This window comes from Aquarana catesbeiana, linkage group LG09 (assembly GCF_042186555.1).
Source record: "Aquarana catesbeiana isolate 2022-GZ linkage group LG09, ASM4218655v1, whole genome shotgun sequence".
NCBI lineage: Eukaryota > Metazoa > Chordata > Amphibia > Anura > Ranidae > Aquarana > Aquarana catesbeiana.
This window is the reverse complement of record NC_133332.1, coordinates 302840764-302861893: the sequence shown is the minus strand read 5'-3', so window position 1 is coordinate 302861893 and position 21130 is coordinate 302840764. Positions and strand designations below refer to the sequence as shown.

At 43.7% G+C, this 21130-nt stretch overlaps 1 protein-coding gene across 4 annotated transcripts in view; it reads right to left on the bottom strand.

The window, feature by feature from the left end:
* The window catches only part of NTNG2 (netrin G2), a 192926-nt gene that overhangs the window by 105511 nt on the left and 66285 nt on the right, over positions 1 to 21130 (bottom strand). For all 4 annotated transcript variants that reach the window (XM_073600522.1, XM_073600525.1, XM_073600523.1 and 1 more), the window contains exon 3: positions 2389 to 3032. In XM_073600522.1, the coding sequence (XP_073456623.1) occupies positions 2389 to 3032 (644 nt within the window). The remainder of the gene's footprint in view (positions 1 to 2388; positions 3033 to 21130) is intronic.

The window sequence follows — 21130 nt, the reverse complement described above, 5'->3', positions numbered from 1 at the left end:
AATAGGCAGCACTGATGGGTGGAACTGGTGGGCACTGATAGGTGGCACTGGTTGGCACTGATAGGTGGCACCGATAGATGGCACTGATGGGCATGGATTGGCGGCACTGATGGGCATCACTGATGAGCAGGCACTGATGGACACTGAAAGGCAGCACTGACTGGCATCACTAATGGGCACTGAATGGTGTCACTGATGGGCATTGATTGGGCAGTAGGGGGCTTTACTGTAATCCGGGCACTGATGATCAATGCCCTGATTACCTGTCCGGGTGTCCCCTGTGAGGAGATGCCACGGGTCGGCTCTCCTTGCCACACTGACATGAGAGCCGATTACAGGTACTTCCGCATTTACATGTGACACAGCCGATCACATGGTTAAAGAGCCGTGTCATTGGCTCTTTACAGAGATCAGGGTCCCGCCGTGTCCTAGAAACATGGCGTGGCCGCGATCGGCGCACAAGAGCGGCCTTTCTGGGGCGTCGTCATACGAGTTCCACCCAGAAAGAGAGCCGCACCGCTCCTCCATCATTTGACGATAGGCGGGCGGCAAGTGGTTAAACACTGCTTTTAAAATAATGATCTAAACTCCTAATGTGCATGGCGACATAGGCTAACATAGAACTTTGTTTAAAGGCAAATGCCAAACGCCTCTAAAGGCTGCATTTTTTTCTGCATGAAGCTTAAAACTACAGAAACCAATGAATACTGGTGTGGCGATACTCTACAGGTGCATCTCATAAAATTAGAATCTCATCAAAAAGTTAATTTCAATAATTCAATTCAAAAAGTGAAACGCGTATATTATATAGATTCATTACACACAGAGTGATATACTGTATTTCAAGCATTTCTTTCTTTTAGTATTGATAATTATGGCTTACCGCTAGTGAAAACCCAAAATTCAGTATCTCAGAAATTTAGAATATTGTGAAAAAGTTTAATATTGTGGGCTCATGGTGTTACACTCTTATCAGCTAATTACCTCAAAACAATGCAGACGAGCTGAAGGCCGCTATCAAAAAAATCTGAGCTTCCATAACACCTCAGCAATGACACAACATCTGTACTAGGACTAGTGGGAGAAAACGTGAAGGGCAGTAAAACCAGGAGGCTGGGCCACGTTTTACCCCCTCCAACTGCCCCCCTCAAGCTGCAAAGTCAACAGTGCAAGGGTGTACACACGCAATGGCAAAAATTATTTCCCATTTGCCTTTGGTGGGCAGTAGTGATGCCTCAATTCCCAGTTGATGCCTTGTATGGGGAAACGCGTCGGGTGGAGCACTAGCCCTTGACTTCATCACACTAACAGTCAGCTGGCTTGAGCCGCGGCTGTTTTTGAAATCTTCTTACCGTGTTCTTGGATGTAAGCATTTGCTACAATTTTAAAATAAATTAATTTTGGACATACTACACCATGAAGTCCTTTCTTCTATCCTCTATTGAATGAGACCATCCAGGACTATTTGAAAAATATACTATGATTCTCGTTGGAAAGCCTTCTCTCTAAAATTGGATATCCCGCTGCAACAGAAGGAGTATTTTCCCCTGAAAAGAACAGGAGGATCGTATTCCCGCCGGCAGGCTTGTGCACAGGCGTAATAATAATAATATAATTTGAGATCCTATGAATCTGGTAAGCTGCATTGATATTATTTCCTGACTTCAGAATATTGGAAGATATACGGTGTCTCATATCGCGGTCATTACACTTATATGGACTATTTATTATTAGGGGTTTTTTTTGAGCATATGCAATGATAATTTTGATCACTTTCTATATTGATCAGTTCACTAATTGTTTTATATGTATTTGTCTTTTGTATTGGCATTTTATATGCATGTCCTTTTTTGAGATATTTCACTTGCAACACGTGTTTGGTATTTCCTTTTTATTTTTTCACTTATTCACTTTTCTTAATTGAATAGTAGTGGATGAGCGCTTGTTTTTTATTTATCCATATGTTTTGAGCTTCAGTATTTAGGCTATTTACGAGCTGCAGCACCCCGTTCTTGTATAGGTCAGCGCAGATATTTACTTTACTATAAGTAGTGATGCTGTACACAACATATTCAAAAGACTGGGGCTGCGCTGCTGGTGGTGCAGCATTTCCAGGGTTCAGACAAGTGGTGTATGAAATGTTGCCTGCTCACCACCTGTCAATCACCTTTGAAAAGTGATGCACCACAGATCCTTTTCAGAGGTGTGTCACTAATGGGGGGAGGGGGAAATCTCACCAGTTTGGACATAGCAATAAAAACCTGACAGTGGTTCTAACCATTCATTAATCAGATGAAGTAGATTTTGCCTCACTTAATCAATCTGAAACTAAAAAAGAAATTTCAGCTGAAGTAACAATATCACAGATGTTACCCATCAGACACTCACCTGGCTGTCACTTCTATGTTGGAAATGGCATAGAAATACTTTCTCAGATTATCCCGTTGCACGTAAGTCCCACCCAACGCCGGGCGCAACAAACGGAGCCGCAGGTCGGTAAAAGTGAAAAAGTCCTTTAAACCTTTGGCGCTCTCCATCCGAGTGTACAAGTTCTCCATCTTTCGCAGATCTGGGCCAGCAAAGATGGCGAAACGTTCCCGAACCTCAAAGAGCACATTTTTCTCCTTCTTGGAGCCCGCCCAGCGGGAGTAATCCTCTGTGCACAGCACGCGGGTGACGTTACTCGCATTGAGATTCACCACCTTCTTGGGGTTCATGCCAAACGCTTCAATACAATCATCAGCGTAGTATTGGTAAGGGTGCCAAGTTCTGCCATAGTCTAATGATTTCTCCAGCATCATGGCAGTGGGCCGTCCATACTCAAAGGTGACGACAATGTCATCCGTTAACTCAATAGTCTTGTTCCAGGATAACGTGATGTTAGCTACCAGAGGCTCTGGGTATCTTTTCCATGTGACGCTTTGCCAGTAAGTAGCCATGCCTTCCTCGTCTTTGTCCACCATGTGACTAGGCGGGTGGGCAAGGTCAGGCGTGGAGGCATCGCACTCATCGCTGCAGAGGTACGGGTTCTCCTGTTGGAAAAAAAGCAAAAAGGTTGTTGGTTTTACATTTGGCTACGTGACAAATTCAACTCAGCAATGCTCAGTGCTTTAATCAAGTTTACTTTTTATTCATTATTACATTTTTTATTTCTTTTTTTTTTACTCTGAACCTCAGTCAGCTAATAAGTATAATGCTCTGGGAGCTACCTCATCCCCCCATTTCCTGTCCCACTCATCAACCGTTAAAGTATACCTAAAGGCAAAACTTTTTTGCTTTGTTTTGGATAGAGTGGAGAGGGATTAGAACCCCTGCTAGGTTTTTATAGCTGTCCGTGTCCCCCCGTTGGATTCACCCTCTCTATTTGTCTTGTTTACCTTTATCATCATAAGTGAAAGTAAGACAAAATCCCAAATTTTGGGATGTCCCCAGAACAGTAATAGAGGGGAAATCTTCCAATGGGGACACTAGTTCTGGTGACCCGTGAGTCCCCAAGAGATTCCCTAAATTTGCAGGCATTCCCTCTCACTTCCTGTTTTGGTTATGGGTCAGGAAGTGAAGAGAAATCTCCCCAATAGGACACACATAGCAAAAAAAAACCCTCCCTTACTCCTTATAAAATAAAAAAAACACATGTTGCCTACAGTTCTACTTTAAAGCTGAACTGAACAGAAAAAATAAAAATTACCCCTGCAGTGGTGCACCCCCTGCAAATTATATATACAATGTGTTTTCCGATTGGATGGTTTGAGAGGCATGACAGTGACTTTACAACCTTCGCCTTGTCCTGAGAACCATTGGCATTTATTGAAAAAATGCCAAGTGTTCTCTGAATCGCACTCATACTGAGCGAGTAACCTTCTGTTTTTACTAGTCAGAAGGGCAGCTGCTCAGCATCGAACCTGGAAGTTAGTGGCGATCACTTTAATAGTGGTGCCCACTATAGTGATTTCCAGCTTCCACTGGGATCTTCCTGGTATGATACATACATGCTTACATTAAGGTCCAAACTGGACCAATGTATCTATGGAAAAATATGCATACCTGGAATAAAGCATTGATTATAGCAATATGTAGCTGTCTTTGCACTTCTTTTCTTTGTACCATCATTAACGACTGATTTTAAATAGACTGATACTACAGCAGCCAGGGTTCCATGGAAATCTACAGTCCCACAGAGATTTATATGGGCTCCTTGAGCATGGGGCAATTTCTGCCTTTCAGATAAGTAACCACTGACACCAACAATCTTTTTAGCTATATGCAGCAGTGGCCAGTCCGTAAGAAAGATTGGGCTTGGGGCGCAGAACCCACCCACTTGTGACATTAGCAAATCAAATTTTGCTATTGACTTCCGGCTTCTCCTCCTGGGCCAAGCAGGACAGGAGGCAGATCTTAAGACCAGATTAGCCGGGAGGAGAAGCCGGGGAAGCTGTGACCATAGATGGTGTGAGTGCGGACCTGGGGGTTTGTTTGCCGCTCGCCCCCCCCCCCCCCCCCCCCCAAAAAAAAATTGAGCACCAGCCGCCACTGGCTATCTGTAAAGAGGATTATTCCCAATCATCTCAGATGTAAGGAGCATTCTTCTCATTGACCCTCACACCAATGTACGTGAGCTTTAAATATAAAAATTATTAGCAGGAGTTTCTTGAAACCAAAAAGTTTTTTCATGGATTTCTCCATGTTAAAAAGGATGTAAAAGGTTGCACTAGAGCAGCCTTTCTCCCCCTTTTAAAGAAAGAGGAAACCTTGAAATAGCTTTCCAATGTCAGGGAACCCCTGCTGAAAATGACTATATCTACAACTCATGATACATTATTGCGATAGTCAGTGGGAAGAATATCCCCTACACTTGTGGTCATTGGGAAGAATTAACCCTTATAGATATCTTAAAAGAACAATAGTGTCAGTGGGAACTTATCTGAGAGGTAGAAATTGCTCATGGAACGCCTAGCAACCTCTAGAAGAAACCCTGGGGTTCCATGGAACCCTGGTTGAGAAACCCTGCAATAGAGTGTTAATCCTACAGACTTTCTTCAAAACATGCTAGTTGTATGGCTGTCATGCTGATCCTTTTGGAGTGTAGCGATGAGAATGTGTGCCGATTCAGCAAAAAACAGCAATGGTGAGGTCAGTTACTGATGTTGGAAGAGATGACCTGACCCACAATGGGCATTCAACTCAAATTAACTCCAAAGGTGTTCGGTTGAGGACAGGGTTTTGGACAGGTTACTGGAGTCCCTCTATACCAAACTCATTAAATCATGTCTTTGTGGTCTTGGCTTTGTGCATCGCTATACCAGAACAAAAAAGATTCTTCCCAAACTGTTACAAGGATAGCCATGCACAATTAACTATAATGTCTTTTTATTGTGTAGCATTAACAGTTACCTTCATTCAAAAGACCATAACTTGGATAGGGAACTTGCATACTTTTAAACAAATGATAACGAAAATGGCGCAAAAAGTGAAGTTATTGCATCAAAGATAATTATTAAGAAATTGCTGATCATATATATATATAACAGAGAGGAAAAAGTAAAGTTCTGAACCTAAAATGACTAAAATATGCTAGGATGCTTAAGGGGTATAATAGTCCATTAGAAGGTCTCCTTTTTACATCCAAAAACGCTAGTAGCAGCTCCTCAATGAGACTGAAGTAATCTCTATAGGGAACAAAATGAGACACCAGAGGTTGCCAACTAAGTGTAGCATATATGGAAATTATATTGTAGAAGAGAGGGTTTAGCGTTTCGGAGAGTCAATGCTCCTTTGTTTTTGACGCATCGGTACGCAGAGCCATGCCCCCCACCTTGCAGTCCTCCTACGTGTGACATCATCTCTGGTCCTGTGCGTTCTGTGTGCTCCACCGTGGCCCCAGCACTTCCTGGATCAGCTGTCTGTGCTGTCCATACAACTGGTAGCCTCTACTGTGGACATCAAACACCGACATGAGTGTGGAGAGAGATACACCTCTACTTGTTTTTACCATGTGAGTTGCTGCTTGTTTTTATACTATTACATTTCCATACAAGCTACACTTAGTTGGTGCCTTCTGCTGTCTCCTTTTGCTTCCATACTTTTAGCTACAGTATCTCACAAAAGTGAGTACACCCCCCACACCTTTGTCAATATTTTATTATATCTTTTTTTATGTGGTAACACTGAAGAAATGACACTTTGCTACAATGTAAAGTAGTGAGTGTACAGCTTGTATAACAGTGTAAATTTGCTGTCCCCTCAAAATAAGTCAACACACAGCCATTAATGTCTAAACTGCTGGGAACAAAAATGAGTACACCCTAAGGGAAAATGTCCAAATTGGGCCCAAAGTTTCAATATTTTGCATGGCCACCATTATTTTCCAGCATTGCTTTAACACTCTTGGGCATGGAGTTCACCAGAGCTTCACAGGTTGGCACTGGAGTCCTCTTCTCCTCCTCCATGATGACATCACAGAGCTGGTGGATGTTAGAGACCTTGCGCTCCTCCACCTTCCATTTGAGAATGCCCCACAGATGCTCAATAGGGTTTAGGTCTGGAGACATGCTTGGACAGTCCATCACCTTTACCCTCAGCTTCGTTAGCAAGGCAGTGGTCATCTTGGAGGTGTGTTTGGGGTTGTTATCATGTTGAAATACTGCCCTGCGGCCCAGTCTCTGAAGGGAGGGGATCATGCTCTGCTTCAGTATGTCACACTACATGTTGGCATCCATGCTTCCCTCAATGAACTGTAGCTCCCCAGTGCCGGCAGCACTCATGCAGCCCCATAACATGACACTCCCACCACCATGCTTGACTGTAGGCAAAACACAATTGTCTTTGTACTCCTCACCTGGTTGCCACCACACACACTTGACACCATCTGAACCAAATAAGTTTATCTTGGTCTCATCAGACCACAGGACGTTGTTCCAGTAATCCATGTCCTTAGTCTGCTTGTCTTCAGCAAACTGCTTGCGGGCTTTCTTGTGCATCATCTTTAGAAGAGGCTTCCTTCTGGGACGACAGCCATACAGACCAATTTGATGCAGTGTGCGGCGTATGGTCTGAGCACTGACAGACTGACCCCCCACCCCTTCAACCTCTGCAGCAATGCTGGCAGCATTCATACGTCTATTTCCCAAAACATGGATATGACGCTGAGCATGTGCACTCAACTTCTTTGGTCGACCATGGTGATGCCTGTTCTGAGTGGAACCTGTCCTGTTAAACCTCTGTATGGTCTTGGCCACTCTGCTGCAGCTCAGTTTCAGGGTCTTGGCAATCTGCTTATAGCCTAGGCTATCTTTATGTAGAGCAACAATTCTTTTTTTTTCAGATCCTCAGAGAGTTCTTTGCCATGAGGTGCCATGTTGAACTTCCAGTGACCAGTATGAGAGAGTGAGAGCGATAACATCAAATTTACCACACCTGCTCCCCATTCACACCTGACACCTTGTAACACTAACGAGACACATGACAACGGGGAGGGAAAATGGCCAATTGGAACCAATTTGGACATTTTCACTTAGGTGTGTACTCACTTTTGTTGATAGCAGTTTAGACATTAATGGCTGTGTGTTGAATTATTTTGAGGGGACAGCAAATTTACACTGTTATACAAGCTGTACACTCACTACTTTACATTGTAGCAAAGTGTCATTTCTTCAGTGTTGTCACATGAAAAGATAGAATAAAATATTTACAAAAAATGTGAGGGGTGTACTCACTTTTGTGAGATACTGTATATAGGTAGGTGTGATGGTCAGGGTCTTCGGACGTATGCTGTAGGGTCTACCATCAATATAGATTGCTTATTTTACAGGTCAGTCTAGTTTCATTTAATGGGAAATTAGGAATGCCAAATTTCACAAATCTGGTGTGATGAGTAAACAGGGAAAGCCAACTGCTCTAACTAAACAAATCAACCTTAGACTAATATATGTAGGAAATTGGAATTGGATTGACAGGAGGGGAGGGATATCATTAGGCCAGAAAATATTTGTCGCACATGAGAAAACATTGAAAATGGAAAAAGCACATAAATATAGGGCTTTAATCTGAATATGTTGTTGTTCTGTATAAGGAGCCACGACACCTTTAAAAAGGGAGATGTAAGAGGAACACCGTGCTATCAAAATCTATCCCTGGCCCATTTATTCTAACTTGCTGGTTTGATCTGAATTCACTTTCAATATCCTGTAATTACATTAAAGGACACAGCGGGCAGAATGTTCTCTGCAGACAGGAAAAAACACTGAAAATGCAATCTGAAATGTCTTAAAGCAGACCCAGGACGCGAAGGGCAGCTCATCCTATTCCTTACCCCAGGCTCACACATTTGCAGCAATCTTTTTTTTTTTAGCGCAAATTCTTTTTTTTTTTTTAACAGATACCCTCTCTAACTTCATCAATCCTTGCCTAGGAGAGGGTGAAGTGAGTCTGGCCTGTCCATCTGACCCGCAGCCTCCTGGGACACATCATACATCCCAGGAGACTCTTTCTCCACCCAGGCTCTAATACATTTGTAGTAGGGTTGCACTGATACCATTTTTTTTATCAGCGAGTACGAGTACCGATACTTTAGTTCAAGTACCCACTGACACAGAGTACCGATACTTTAGTTCAAGTACCCACTGACACCGAGTACTGACACTTTGCGGTGTGATATGCATCAATACAGGAAAAATTGGAGCAAATCGCACTGCAAAGATTTGGATGCGATTTGAACATGAATGCGGTGAGATTCCTGAAATCGCATGCAATTTCCCCCATTGTTCCTGTGTGTGTGTATGTGTGTATAGAAAGGAAAAAGTGTCATCTAGTGGGCAGTTTATTAAAATGTTAGAACTCACAGTACATATCTATCCAAATGCAAAATCTGCATAGGTGTCCCGGTCCCACGGATGATAGCAAATCACGGAAGCTGGAGGTGCCCACAGGGCTGCAGGATAAGTTTGGGAACCATGTGGGTATAGGGCAGAAGTGATGTCAGCTTGGGGGTGGACCGCCTCCACATCTCCTCCAGCCCTGTGAGCATCTCCAGCAGCCGTGATTTGCTATCATCGACGAGACCGGGACACCTATTGAGATTTTGCATTTGGTCAGATATATACAGTGAGTTCTAACACTTTTAATAAACTGCCCACTAGCTACCGCTTTTCTCTTTATATACACACACAGAAGCAGTTGGGGAAATGGCAAATTCAGATAGGAATCGCACCGCATTCCTGTTCAAATTGCATGTGACTCTTTAACCACTTGACCACTGGGCACTTAAACCCCCTTCCTAACCAGACCAATTTTCAGCTTTCAGTGCTCTCACATTTTGAATGACAATTACTCAGTCATGCAACACTGTACCCATATGAAATTTTTGTCCTTTTTTTCAAACAAACAGAGCTTTCTTTTGGTGGTATTTAATCACCGCTGGGTTTTTTATTTTTTGCGCTATAAATCAAAAAAGACTGAAAATTTGATTAAAAAAAAAATTCTTTGTTTCTGTTAAAATTTATTGCAGAGTATTGGCAAGTATTGGCAGAGTATTGGCGAGTATTGGCAGAGTTTTGCAGAGTATTGGCAGAGTTTTGCAGTGTTGCAGAGTATTGACAGAGTATTGCAGTGTTGCAGAGTATTGTCAGAGTATTGCAGTGTTGCAGAGTATTGTCAGAGTATTGCAGTGTTGCAGAGTATTGACAGAGTATTGCAGTGTTGCAGAGTATTGACAGAGTATTGCAGTGTTGCAGAGTATTGACAGAGTATTGCAGTGTTGCAGAGTATTGTCAGAGTATTGCAGTGTTGCAGAGTATTGGCAGAGTATTGCAGTGTTGCAGAGTATTGGCAGAGTATTGCACAATGTTGCAGAGTATTGCACAGTGTTTCAGAGTATTGCACAGTTTTGCAGAGTATTGGCAGAGTATTGCACAATGTTGCAGCGTATTGCACAGTGTTGCAGAGTATTGCACAGTGTTGCAGAGTATTGGCAGAGTATTGCACAGTGTTGCAGAGTATTGCACAGTGTTGCAGAGTATTGGCAGAGTATTGCACAGTGTTGCAGAGTATTGCAGATTGACACTGAGCAGCGCTGTGGGCACTAAACATCCAGCCCACAGCGCTGCTACAATCTCTCCCCCTCTCCCCTCGCACTGTACCTATCGGTACAGAGAGGGGAGGGAGGAAGCGGCGTCATAACGTGACGCCGGTTCGTTTACAAGTGATCGATCCGTCATTTGACGGAACAATCACGTGGTAAACGGCCGCGATCAGCGTGACCCGGCGGTCACGGATGTTCCCAGGTGCGCGCCCCAGGGGGCGCACGGGAGCAATATTCTGGAATGACGTCCCACTGACGTGCACCCAGAATAATCCGCTGTAGCCGTCTTTCGGCTATGGCCCGGTCGGCAAATGGTTAAAGTGCGATTTGCACCCATTCATTTTGTATTGACTCAAATTGCACCGGAAAGTATCCGTTTCAGAATTAGGAGCATTTGCACGAGTACCAATAATCGTGCAAACACTTATGCCCCGTACACACGAGTGGAAATTCCACCAGCAAAAGTCCAATGTGAGCTTTTGGTCGGAAATTCCGACCGTGTGTATGCTCCATCGGACCGCCAGCAAAAGATTGAGAGCAGGTTCTCTATTTTTCCATCGGAAAAAGTTCCTATCAGAAATTCCGTTTGTCTGTATGCAATTCCGACGCGCAAAAAACCACACATGCTCGGAAACAATGCTCGGAAGCATTGAACTTCATTTTCTCGGCTCGTCCTAGTGTTGTACGTCACCGCGTTCTTGACGGTCGAAAGTTCAGAGAACTTTTGTGTGACCGCGTGTATGCAAGCCAAGCTTGAGCGGAATTCCGTCGGAAAAACCATCCAGGATTTTTTCCCCGACGGAAATTCCGCTAGTGTATAAAGGGCATTAGTATCGGTACCCATCCCGGTATTGGTGCATCCCTAATTTGTAGCATTTTTTTCTGGGAGCGGTAATTTCTTTATTTTTTGACAGGTGCCCACTTCCATTTTCTTATTCCTCGCCTAGGTGGGGGTGATGTCAGTCTCCCAGGGCATGTCACACATTCCAGGAGGCTTTAGTACTGGTCTTACTGCACTGCCGTGCCTCAAGCATACATCAGGAAGTTACAGCCAGCTGCCACATCCAAGATGGTGGCGCCAGAGAGCCAAAGCCTGGGGAAGAATCAGCTATAGAGAGGACATAGCTGTACTCAATTGAGCTAGTAAACGTCTGTCTTTTATCAGGTGGCCAACCCAACCCCTTCAGTATTTCTGACTTAATTTGACTTTTCTCTAAGTTTACTGACCTGCATACTTGTTCTGTGTCTCAATGAGTACTGATCTCAAGGTGTTGGGGTAACAGTCAGGCAAATAGCATTTTCAGAAAGGGGTCAAGGGTGGCATCTTTATCAGAATCTGTAAGTACAGAAATGGTAAACCCTGTATTTCTGTCCTGACAGATTTATCTTAAACTTTCAGCTCAAACCCAATATGTGTACTGTGGCAGGAAAATGGAAAGGCGCTTTTCTCTCAGCACAGCTGCGGCTGGAATACTTTTCACATCACATTTATTATTAACAGCACAATTCAAAACTACCTGTGCACCTGCAGAATAAAAAAAAAAAAACATGTTTTCCCAAAAAATGTGACTTGATCAGAAGGAAATGTATAAAAAAAAAATCAGCCAAAAATAAAAACTGACCCTTGCAGTGGAGCTCCCTCAGCACTGTAAGGGTTAAGGCGGTATTAAATTAAAAAAAAAAAAAAAAAACTATGACAGGCAGGTTTTATATGATAGCAGAGACCCCCCCAATTGTCAGTTTTTAAATTTGCCCCCCCACCCTAATGGTCTCTTCTGTCATAAATGCTTCTCCCTGCCTGTCAGTGGTAATGCATACCCCCCAACTGTCCCTGATTTCAAGGGAATGTCCCTCATTGGGAACAAGTCCCTCTGCCCCTTTTTTCCTCCGCATTTGTCCCTTATTTTGGTCTGATCTATATAATTGTATATAAAAATGCACTGTGTATCTATCAAAAAGTGTTTCCCAGTGCTAAACCTTTCATGCAATTTCTAAATTCTGCAATTGAATCTCCGAATTTTCAAATTTCCGAATTTCGAATTTTTGAATTCCGAATTTCCAAATTTTCGAATTCTGAAGTTTCGATTTCCGAATTTCTGGATTTTCAAATTCTGAATTTCCGCATTTTCAGAATTCGAAAATTCGGAAATTAAAAAATCCGAAAATTCAAAAAATCTGAAAAAAAGAAAGAAAATCAAAAAAATTCAAAATAATAACTAACTAATAATAACTAGCTATTAAATTATAGGTACTGGAATTTCCTTTCAAATTTGGCTGTTTGTGAATGTAACAAATACAAATTTATGTGAAGTTACGAATTATCCGAAATAACGAATGCCGCATCTAAACAAATGGAATGGAAAAAATTAATAATAAATAATAATAATAAAAAGGTTTTATTATTATTATTGTTATTTATTATTATTAGATCGTTACATTCCAATCATTTAGATACGGCATTCGTTATTTCAGATAATTCGTAACTTCGGATAAATTCGTACTCGTTACGTTCACTAACAGCCAAATTTGAAAGGAAATTCCAATACCTATAAATTAATATTTATTATTAGTTAGTTATTATTTCAGATTTTCGAATTTTCTGATTTTGATTCTTTTGAATTTTCAGATTTTCATTCTTATTTTTGGATTTTCACATTTCCAAATTTTAGAATTTTCAAATTTATGAAATTTTGAATTTTCGAATTTCTTAATTTCAAATTTTCAACTTTACGAAATTTCTAATATCCGGACTTTCGAATTTCCAAAATTTCGAATTTCCAAAATTTCAAATTTCTGAATTTCTGAATTTCCGAAATTCTGGAATTTCGAATTTTCGAAAATTTGAAAATTCGGAAATTCGAAATTTCGGAAATTTAAAAATTTGCAAATTCGGAAATTTCGGAATTAACAAATTTGTCAAAATTCATTAAAAAACGAATTCAGAACTAAACGAATTGCACATGTCTAGTACTTACCCACCCGAGAAGTGACTGAATTGATGCCACTAACAATAGGTCGTCCCAGGGGGTATACAGGATCCTTGTGTACCTTCCGTAAATAATAAATTACCGGTACATGTGGGGCAGCTGGAACCAAGAATAACTTCTCTTTCTTGGAAACAATCTTATTTAAGTTGCCCTCTTCGACCAAAGATACAAGTTCCTTTCTGTATTTAATGGTAGGATTCCCGGCCAAGGGGACATAAGTATCACGGTCAGATAGCAATCTGGACATCTCAGACTTATAAGCACCAGAGTCCAAGATCACTATCCCACCCCCCTTGTCCACAGGTTGTACTACTATATCCTTACGCTCCCTTAGGCGATCAAGACCCTTTCAAAACATGTGATCCCTCACATTTTTCTTGGGCTGAAGTTGCTCCAAGTCCCTGGCAACCACATCCCTAAACTCTGAAAGTGAAGGTGTCAAACTACCAGGGGGATTAAACACAGAAGCATTTGCCAGAGCAGTATTTCTAACACCTGAATCAACACTGACATTAGTCCGGAATGGATTAGTAATCAGATATTGTTTGATGTTTGTCTTCCTGACAAATTTATGGAGATCAATAAAGGTCTCATATTTATTCAGTGAACGTCAGTGGTGTGTCTTGGCCTAGGCCAACAAGGCCCAGGCCTAGGGCGGCACTTTGAGGGTCTTTCCTCCGGCCCACCCCGCATGAAAATAAGCCCCCCACGAGTCCCGACAGCCGCACAAATACAGCGGCATAAAGTGAATGGCTGTGTTCTCCGCTTGGCTGGTCTTGGGCAGGGGGAGCGGTCCCCGCTCGGCTGGGCTCGACTCTCCTTGAGTAGAGGGGCGGTCCCAGCTCACCTCGGCTGTGCTCGTCCCCACTCGGCTGGGCTCGAGCAGAGGGGCGGTCCCAGCTCACCTCGGCTGTGCTCGTCCCCACTCGGCTGGGCTTGAGCAGGGGGGCGGTCCCAGCTCACCTCGGCTGTGCTCGTCCCCACTCGGCTGGGCTCGAGCAGAGGGGTGGTCCCAGCTCACCTCGGCTGTGCTGGGCTCGGCTGTGCTCGGGCAGGGGGGCGGTCCCAGCTCACCTCGGCTGTGCTCGGGCGGGTGTTCACGTCGGCTTGGCTAGGCTCGGCGAGTTGGCGGAGGGGAAGGTTACAGTGATGGATCTATCATGTAAGTAATGATAAACGGCAAATGTATTAGAAGAAAGATGCTGACCATGTCCGCAGCCCCTGACCATGTCCGCAGCGCCTGATCGTGTCCGCAGCACCAGACCGTGCCCACAGCACCAGATCGTGTCTGCAGCACCTGACCGTGTCCGTAGCACCTGACCGTGTCCGCAGCACCAGACCGTGTCCACAGCACCTGACCGTGTCCGCAGCACTTGACCATGTCCGCAGCTCCTGACCGTGTCCGCAGCCCCTGAACCATGACCGCAGCCCCTGACCATGTCAGCAGTCTCTGATCATGTCCCCAGCCTCTAACCTTCTCCTGTATCATGTCTGCAGTCTCTGACCATCTTTTGTATCATGTCTGCAGTCTCTGACCATCTCCTGGGATGGAGCTCTAATAGCAAGAGGTGGAGCCTACAGAGAAAGGGGTGGAGTTTACAAATGAAGGGGTGGGACTTAAAAAGGAAGGGGTGTGGCAAATTCAGATGGGGGGGCTTCCGATTTTAGTCTGGTCTAGAGCAGCACAAAACCAAAATACACCACTGGTGAATGTGAAGGTACAAATTTAAGGCCATGATTCAACACATATCTCTTCATTTGAAATGGAGGCGGTACTCAAATTGAACAGGCTGGAGTCCTTCAGACCCGCCTTCCTTTTTGAGTGGACCCGCCTCCCCCTCTGGTGCTTCTTTTTGATCTATTGACCTTTTTGGGAAACCCCCGCAAAAAAAAATTATTATTCTGGTTGTTGGTTAACCCTCCTCTACCAGAGTATTCAGTCTCTGGTTGGTTGTTACACTGTTGGTAATAATTGGCCCGACCCCAATCTAAGGGGTGCTCAGTAATGTATCTATCCCCAATACCAACTCCATCTCTCCGAAGAGGATCAAACCTATTATAGGTACTAGAAGAATTCTCATACCGGGGGAAGGGGCGTCTGCCCCTCCCTCTCCCCCTATCCCGACACCGAGGAACCCCCCTGTTTGGGGGACCAGAAGAATGGGGATATTCATAGTATGGAGTATTATATGGACGTGTGGGCCCTGGGGAATGTGGATGTTGGCCCAATGATGAATCACAGGGACCCGTACTCACATCGTCCTGGGCTACAGGCACTCCCCCCACCGTTTAAAATTTCAGATCTTTTAATATATTCCTTACTTCGCTTGAAAGGGTTAAGCTTCTTCCTTAATAGACAAATTACTTCATCTAATCTTAGTCATATTTTGCTGTTTCTTGCTAAGCATAAAGCCCAACAATGCTACACCAGCCTTGTTGAAGTATTGGTACCATTCCAGTTTGTCTAAGTAATCACTTTGTGGGGCTTAAACTTCTAGGGACTATGCTTTCCGCAATATAGCTATCAAAAAACGCAAAGTCCCAATTAGTATGCAGTTCTGTTGTAACAAGATTTTTCAATCTAGTAAACATACCACCTAGATCATCTGAAGGTAAACTATCAGTACTGAAAATACCATAAACATTAACAGAGTGAGAAGCTCTAAAATCAAATATATCCATATTAAAAACAATGTGATATGATAATCAAATACCAACAGTATATTAGGAATGATATAGTCAAATAACAGCAACACTATAGGTATCTAAACATAGCATAAATAAAAATAAAATATGTTGCGCTAAAGATTCTTGGTATCAGAGAATTCTATGAAACATCAGCAGCCAATGCAATATTGAAGAAAGTCGATAAAGATATATTAAATAAAGGTGCAGCGCTTAAATAATAGTACAGAAAAGACTCCATCCAAGAACGAATGTTCAATGGTACTTCAACCGGTGATAAGCAAGGGATAGCGAGACCCGTCACCAGCACCCAACAATACAGCCGCTTACCCTATGTACTGCACCCTCATCACAAAGGTCACATCAGCATGTATAAGGTATAGTAAAGTAAGAAGGAAGCCCATTAATCTTCACACACTTAGTCGGTGACGAGACACTACTGGATCTTGGGACACAGCCGCCATCTTTCTGGTGGGGAAAGGCTGCATACATACAAACAGAGCTTTTTTTTGTTTGTCAGCAATGTGAGTGCAATTTCAATCGTTTTAATCTGAATAAATCTTATCCTGATGTACTGCGCAATGAGGTTTATCTCCTTTTGTCTACATGGAATGACACATATGTGGTGAATACCGCTGGAATGTAATTTTTAACAAAGAAAGTTATATCTGGGTTTGCTGCATCCACTATCCGGTCTGCTGCCAATAAGTGTATGAAGATTGATGGGCTTCCTTCTTACCTTACTCTACTTTATACACTACATAGGGTAAACGGCTGTATTGTTGGGTGCTGGTTAGGGGTCTTGCTATCCCTTGCTTATCACTGATTGAATTACCATTAAACATTCGTTCTTGGACGGAGTCTTTCTTGGACTATTATTTTAGAGATGCACCTTTATTTTATATATCTTTTATTGACTTTCTTCAATATTGTGCTGGCTGCTGATTTCATAGAATTCACTGATACCAAGAATCTTTAGCGCAACATATTTTATTTTTATTTATAAGGGCTCATGCACATAAATGTAAGAGAGCCTCTGCAAAATCTTTCCTGGGACCTACAGCTGGTGCATACAGCTATCCACAGACATCAATGGTTTTGCGCCGGTGGCTGCATTAAGCATGCACATAGACATATGCTTGGAAAGCAGACCATCTGCTCTCAAAAAAAAACATCCATGCAGATGTTTTACACAACTCCCGAAGCATTACCGTGTAAAGTCACATCTTCTAATTGCTATCTATGGAAGGCTGTATACAGCAGCTGCGGGTCCCAGGAACATTTTTACCAAGGCTCTGGACACTTTACGACCCCCTCATGGCCATTGCCTCATCTCCCACATAGCCTTTGAACTGCTCTGGTGAACAGCACCAGAGGAAGATGCCCTGACCGGAGCCAGCTCCTAAAATGGTGCATTAGAATGAATGCATAGTGGTTCTGTACATAGTTTCTTCAATGTCAGGGCCTAAACATTTAATAATAAAATGGTAGTAAACTCTTTATTTTTTATTTTTACCTACAGGAATGCTTATAATAAAGCATACCTGTAAGTAAAATGATTATCTCGTAAACAAGCACTGTTTAAAAGATATTCCAGCGAGCAACAGCCAGGGACGTCACCCGCGCATGCACTCTAAAGGAACTCTGTGTATTGTGGCCAAGACTCCCCCACGAGTGACATCATCGCGGCTCAGCCAATCAGATGACTGCAGTCCCCGAACCTGGAAAGAAGACCGGGTGAGGATGGAAGTCTCTGCAGCCGGACTGGAAAAGGGTCTGGTATGGATTTCGGATTTCTGGTATCGTTTTTTTTACCAATATTTTTATCGCCAGCAATTCTTGCTTTTACATTCAGCTGTCAGCAGTAACCCCGCTGACAGCTGATGACTCATCGGTTGTTAAGGATGCGACAAGCGCTCCTTAATAAGCAGCTATACAAAGTTTGTTATGGAGAAAAAAAAATGCATCAAAAATGCAAAACATTTGGCAGTCCATGAAGTCTATTAGAACAATCTGCTGCGGGAAAAACAGCCCCTGACCCTTTCCAAAAATACACTGGCTGAAAAATGCATAGATGTAAACGTGTACCGTAGAAAACCATGTTAAATGGACTGTAGTGCATTTCTGCAAAACACACTAAAAAAATGCATGGGTGTGAACGTAGAGTTAATGTCTTACAGTTAATTTTTTTTAGAAAGTAGCCACAACCTGAGTAGATAAGCCTGTCCTCTGCCAGCATGCTGCAAGAACAAAGAACAAGGGTCCCACTTTGAAGCATGCTGACAGGGGACATGCTTTTCTACTCAGGCTTTGGCTGTTTTTTATAGAAAAATGTAGCACCCTAGCATGAGCTATCTACCACCCAGGCACACTAAATTTAAATAGTCACTTCTGCGTAGGGCAGGGAGGCTACAAAAACAAACTGTAGGACTTCACACAGTTTTTGTTTTAATGCACCCAGAATGTATTTAGATGTTCAACTGGGCTTTAAATGAACCTACTCTAAGGGCATAATTTTTACAACTCCAAGCGCCTCGGGTGGTGCCTGATTTTTACAGATCCCCCACAAAACCGCACTTAACAGACTGATCCATCTAACACCACTTAGCAAGACATTTCCACCTGTAATGAAATAAAGATCATATGTATTCTATGCTATGTCTGTGATGATTCTCATGGGAACCAGACTGAAGTGGTTTTTAAAGGATCAAGAGAAAAGTCTATATACTGATTGGAAATGATGTACAATGAGCCTTGAATACCAAGTGAGCTGTGGGAAATATATACATTTGCATTCACCCGATAGAAAAATATACTCCCTTTCAGTTGGGTCAATTTTTACTTTATACTGCATTATTTTAGTACCACCAGCAACATCTATCATCCTATTTCCTCTGATGACATTACGTAAATCTGTAGGGGGGGGGGGTTAGACTGGTGTTCCATCACATCCTCCATGTTTCTCCATCTTGTTGGGCGCCAGCAAGGGTCACATGAGAGGTTCACCCCGGGGTGGGTTCTTGGACTACACTAGGCATTGAACAGGGTCATTAATCCTTGTGAGGGAGACAATACTTTGCCCGCGGGTATGTTCACCAATGCCTGGGGACCAGGCAGAAACTGAGGTCATGTGAAAAGTCAAACATTCAGGTGGTCTCCCAACTCAACGATGAGCGATGTATGTGCAGTACCCAGGATATGGAGTTCCTCATTAAAATTCTTTCTAAAACCTTTTTACACACTCGTGCTATTGTATGTGTTTCATTCAGAGGAGCAGGCTGAGCTACTGTACATTCCACTAGTCAGCGTACCGATGTTACCTCACTCCCAGTAACAGAATGGGGTTCCGCCAAGCACCTAACCCATGCTCATGCATGCTCTCAGATAATTTCTCTCCTTCCATACCAAGTGACCAGGCAAAGAGTCCAAGCACCGACCCCTCGTTACCGGAGAACCTGTCACCTAACAGGTACCACGCCAATGACTGGTTGCTGTTTCTCTTCGCAATCATTCATAAACCTTTAGTGTAGTGTTGTTGCATATATACCACCCTATGGTTATAGACTGAAGTTACTAAGTAGTATGCCTAGACCTCACATGCACCTCTTGCGGTAACTGCAGACCAGGCTCAGAACAGCTAAATCCACATTTCCTTAAACTTGCCAACACATAACATGTAACAAAATTTGGTTCCTAACTGAACCTAAATGTGGCTGCCCCAGGTTACCTGCACAGGTGAAGTCTCTTAGAGGAAAGCCCAAACTTGGCGGTGCTCTAACAGTCCATGTTGCAGATTTCTTCGGCTTTCCAGGCAGCCCAAAGGTCCCAGTCTTAAGTGTAGATTCCCCATGAGTTTCCCAAGCGTTCCCTGGAGCCCCCTTAGGATCTGGACCTCTTCCCTATTATAGAATATGGGAGGGAGGCTGGACCACAGTGAAAGCCCGTGAAACATACAGGGGAAAGACGGAAAAAACATTAACCCCTTCCCCCTGACCTGGGCAGCCGAGTGCTGACTATACATACAGTAGGCTACCTGCCTACACACCTTTCATTATTCCCGCTGAATAATGCCATTAAATTGGACCTGTTGAAAACACAGGCCAGGTTCTAAACTCTGGCATCTGTAGTTGTCAAGGTGAACTGTACAGTATCATTAAACAAGAGGCTGAAGGCCTATTTAGAAGCACTGTCAACCAGGGCCGTTTTTTCCAATGGGCACGCTGGGCAGTTGCCCGGGGCCCCACTTGTCTGGAGGGCCCCATCCAGGGCCGATCCTCAGCGCTGCAATCTGCTGCTTTAGTTGACTGACTGCACTGGTTGCTCACTTGCTAGAATCGCCGGCCGCTTGGCGTCTAGCTAGCAACCAGTGACGTCAGTCAGAGGCCATGGCCGCCCCAGCATTCATAGTGCGCCACGGCCACCCCAGCTGCTAGTGAACAAGCTCTGCCCACTTCTGCCATGTTCTTCAGACAGCGTGGAGAGGGAGCAGAGCGGAAAGACGGCCCTTGATAGCTGGCGCTGCCTTGCTGCTGTGAGTGACACACTGTACTGCACCAGGCCAGCGGCCTCAAGTAAGTCTAACACTGTCTACTTAAGTAAGTTGTGCATCAAACACAGCCACTGTCTTTGGCCCTCAAAAGCTGCCACTGTGCCCATCAAACACAGCCACTGTGCCCATCAAAGATGCCACTATGCCCATCAAACACAGCCACTGTGCCCATCAAAGCTGCCACTGTGCCCATCAAACATAGGCACTGTGCTCATCAAAGATGCCACTGTGCCCACCAAACACAGCCACTGTGCCCATCAAAGATGCCACTGTGCCCATCAAACAGCCACTATGCCCATCAAAGCTGCCACTGTGCCCAACAAGCATAGCCACTGTGCCCATCAAAGCTGCCACTGTGCCCATCAAAGCTGCCACTGTGCCCATCAAATGCAGCCACTGTGCCCATCAAACGCAGCCACTGTGCCCATCAAACGATGCCACTGTGCCCATCAAAAGCTGCCACTGTGCCCATCAAAAGCTGCCACTGTGCCCATCAAAGCTGCCACTGTGTCCATCAAAAGCTGCCACTGTGCCCATCAAAGCTGCCACTGTGTCCATCAAAAGCTGCCACTGTGCCCATTAAACGCAGTCACTCTGCCCATCAAACGCTGCCACTGTGCCCATCAAACTCGTGTTATATTGTCCAAAAGTTGTGTAAAAGTTTAAACACTGATTTTGTTGGAAGTACCAAGAAATAAAGCCTTATTGATAATTAGCATTTTTATTCTCGTGCGTGATTGTGTAGACAGGGCCCCAGTGCACTGTATTGCCCTGGGGCCTATTATGCTCTGAAGATGGCCCTGCTGTCAACAGCCTGGTGAATCAGGCCTCAAT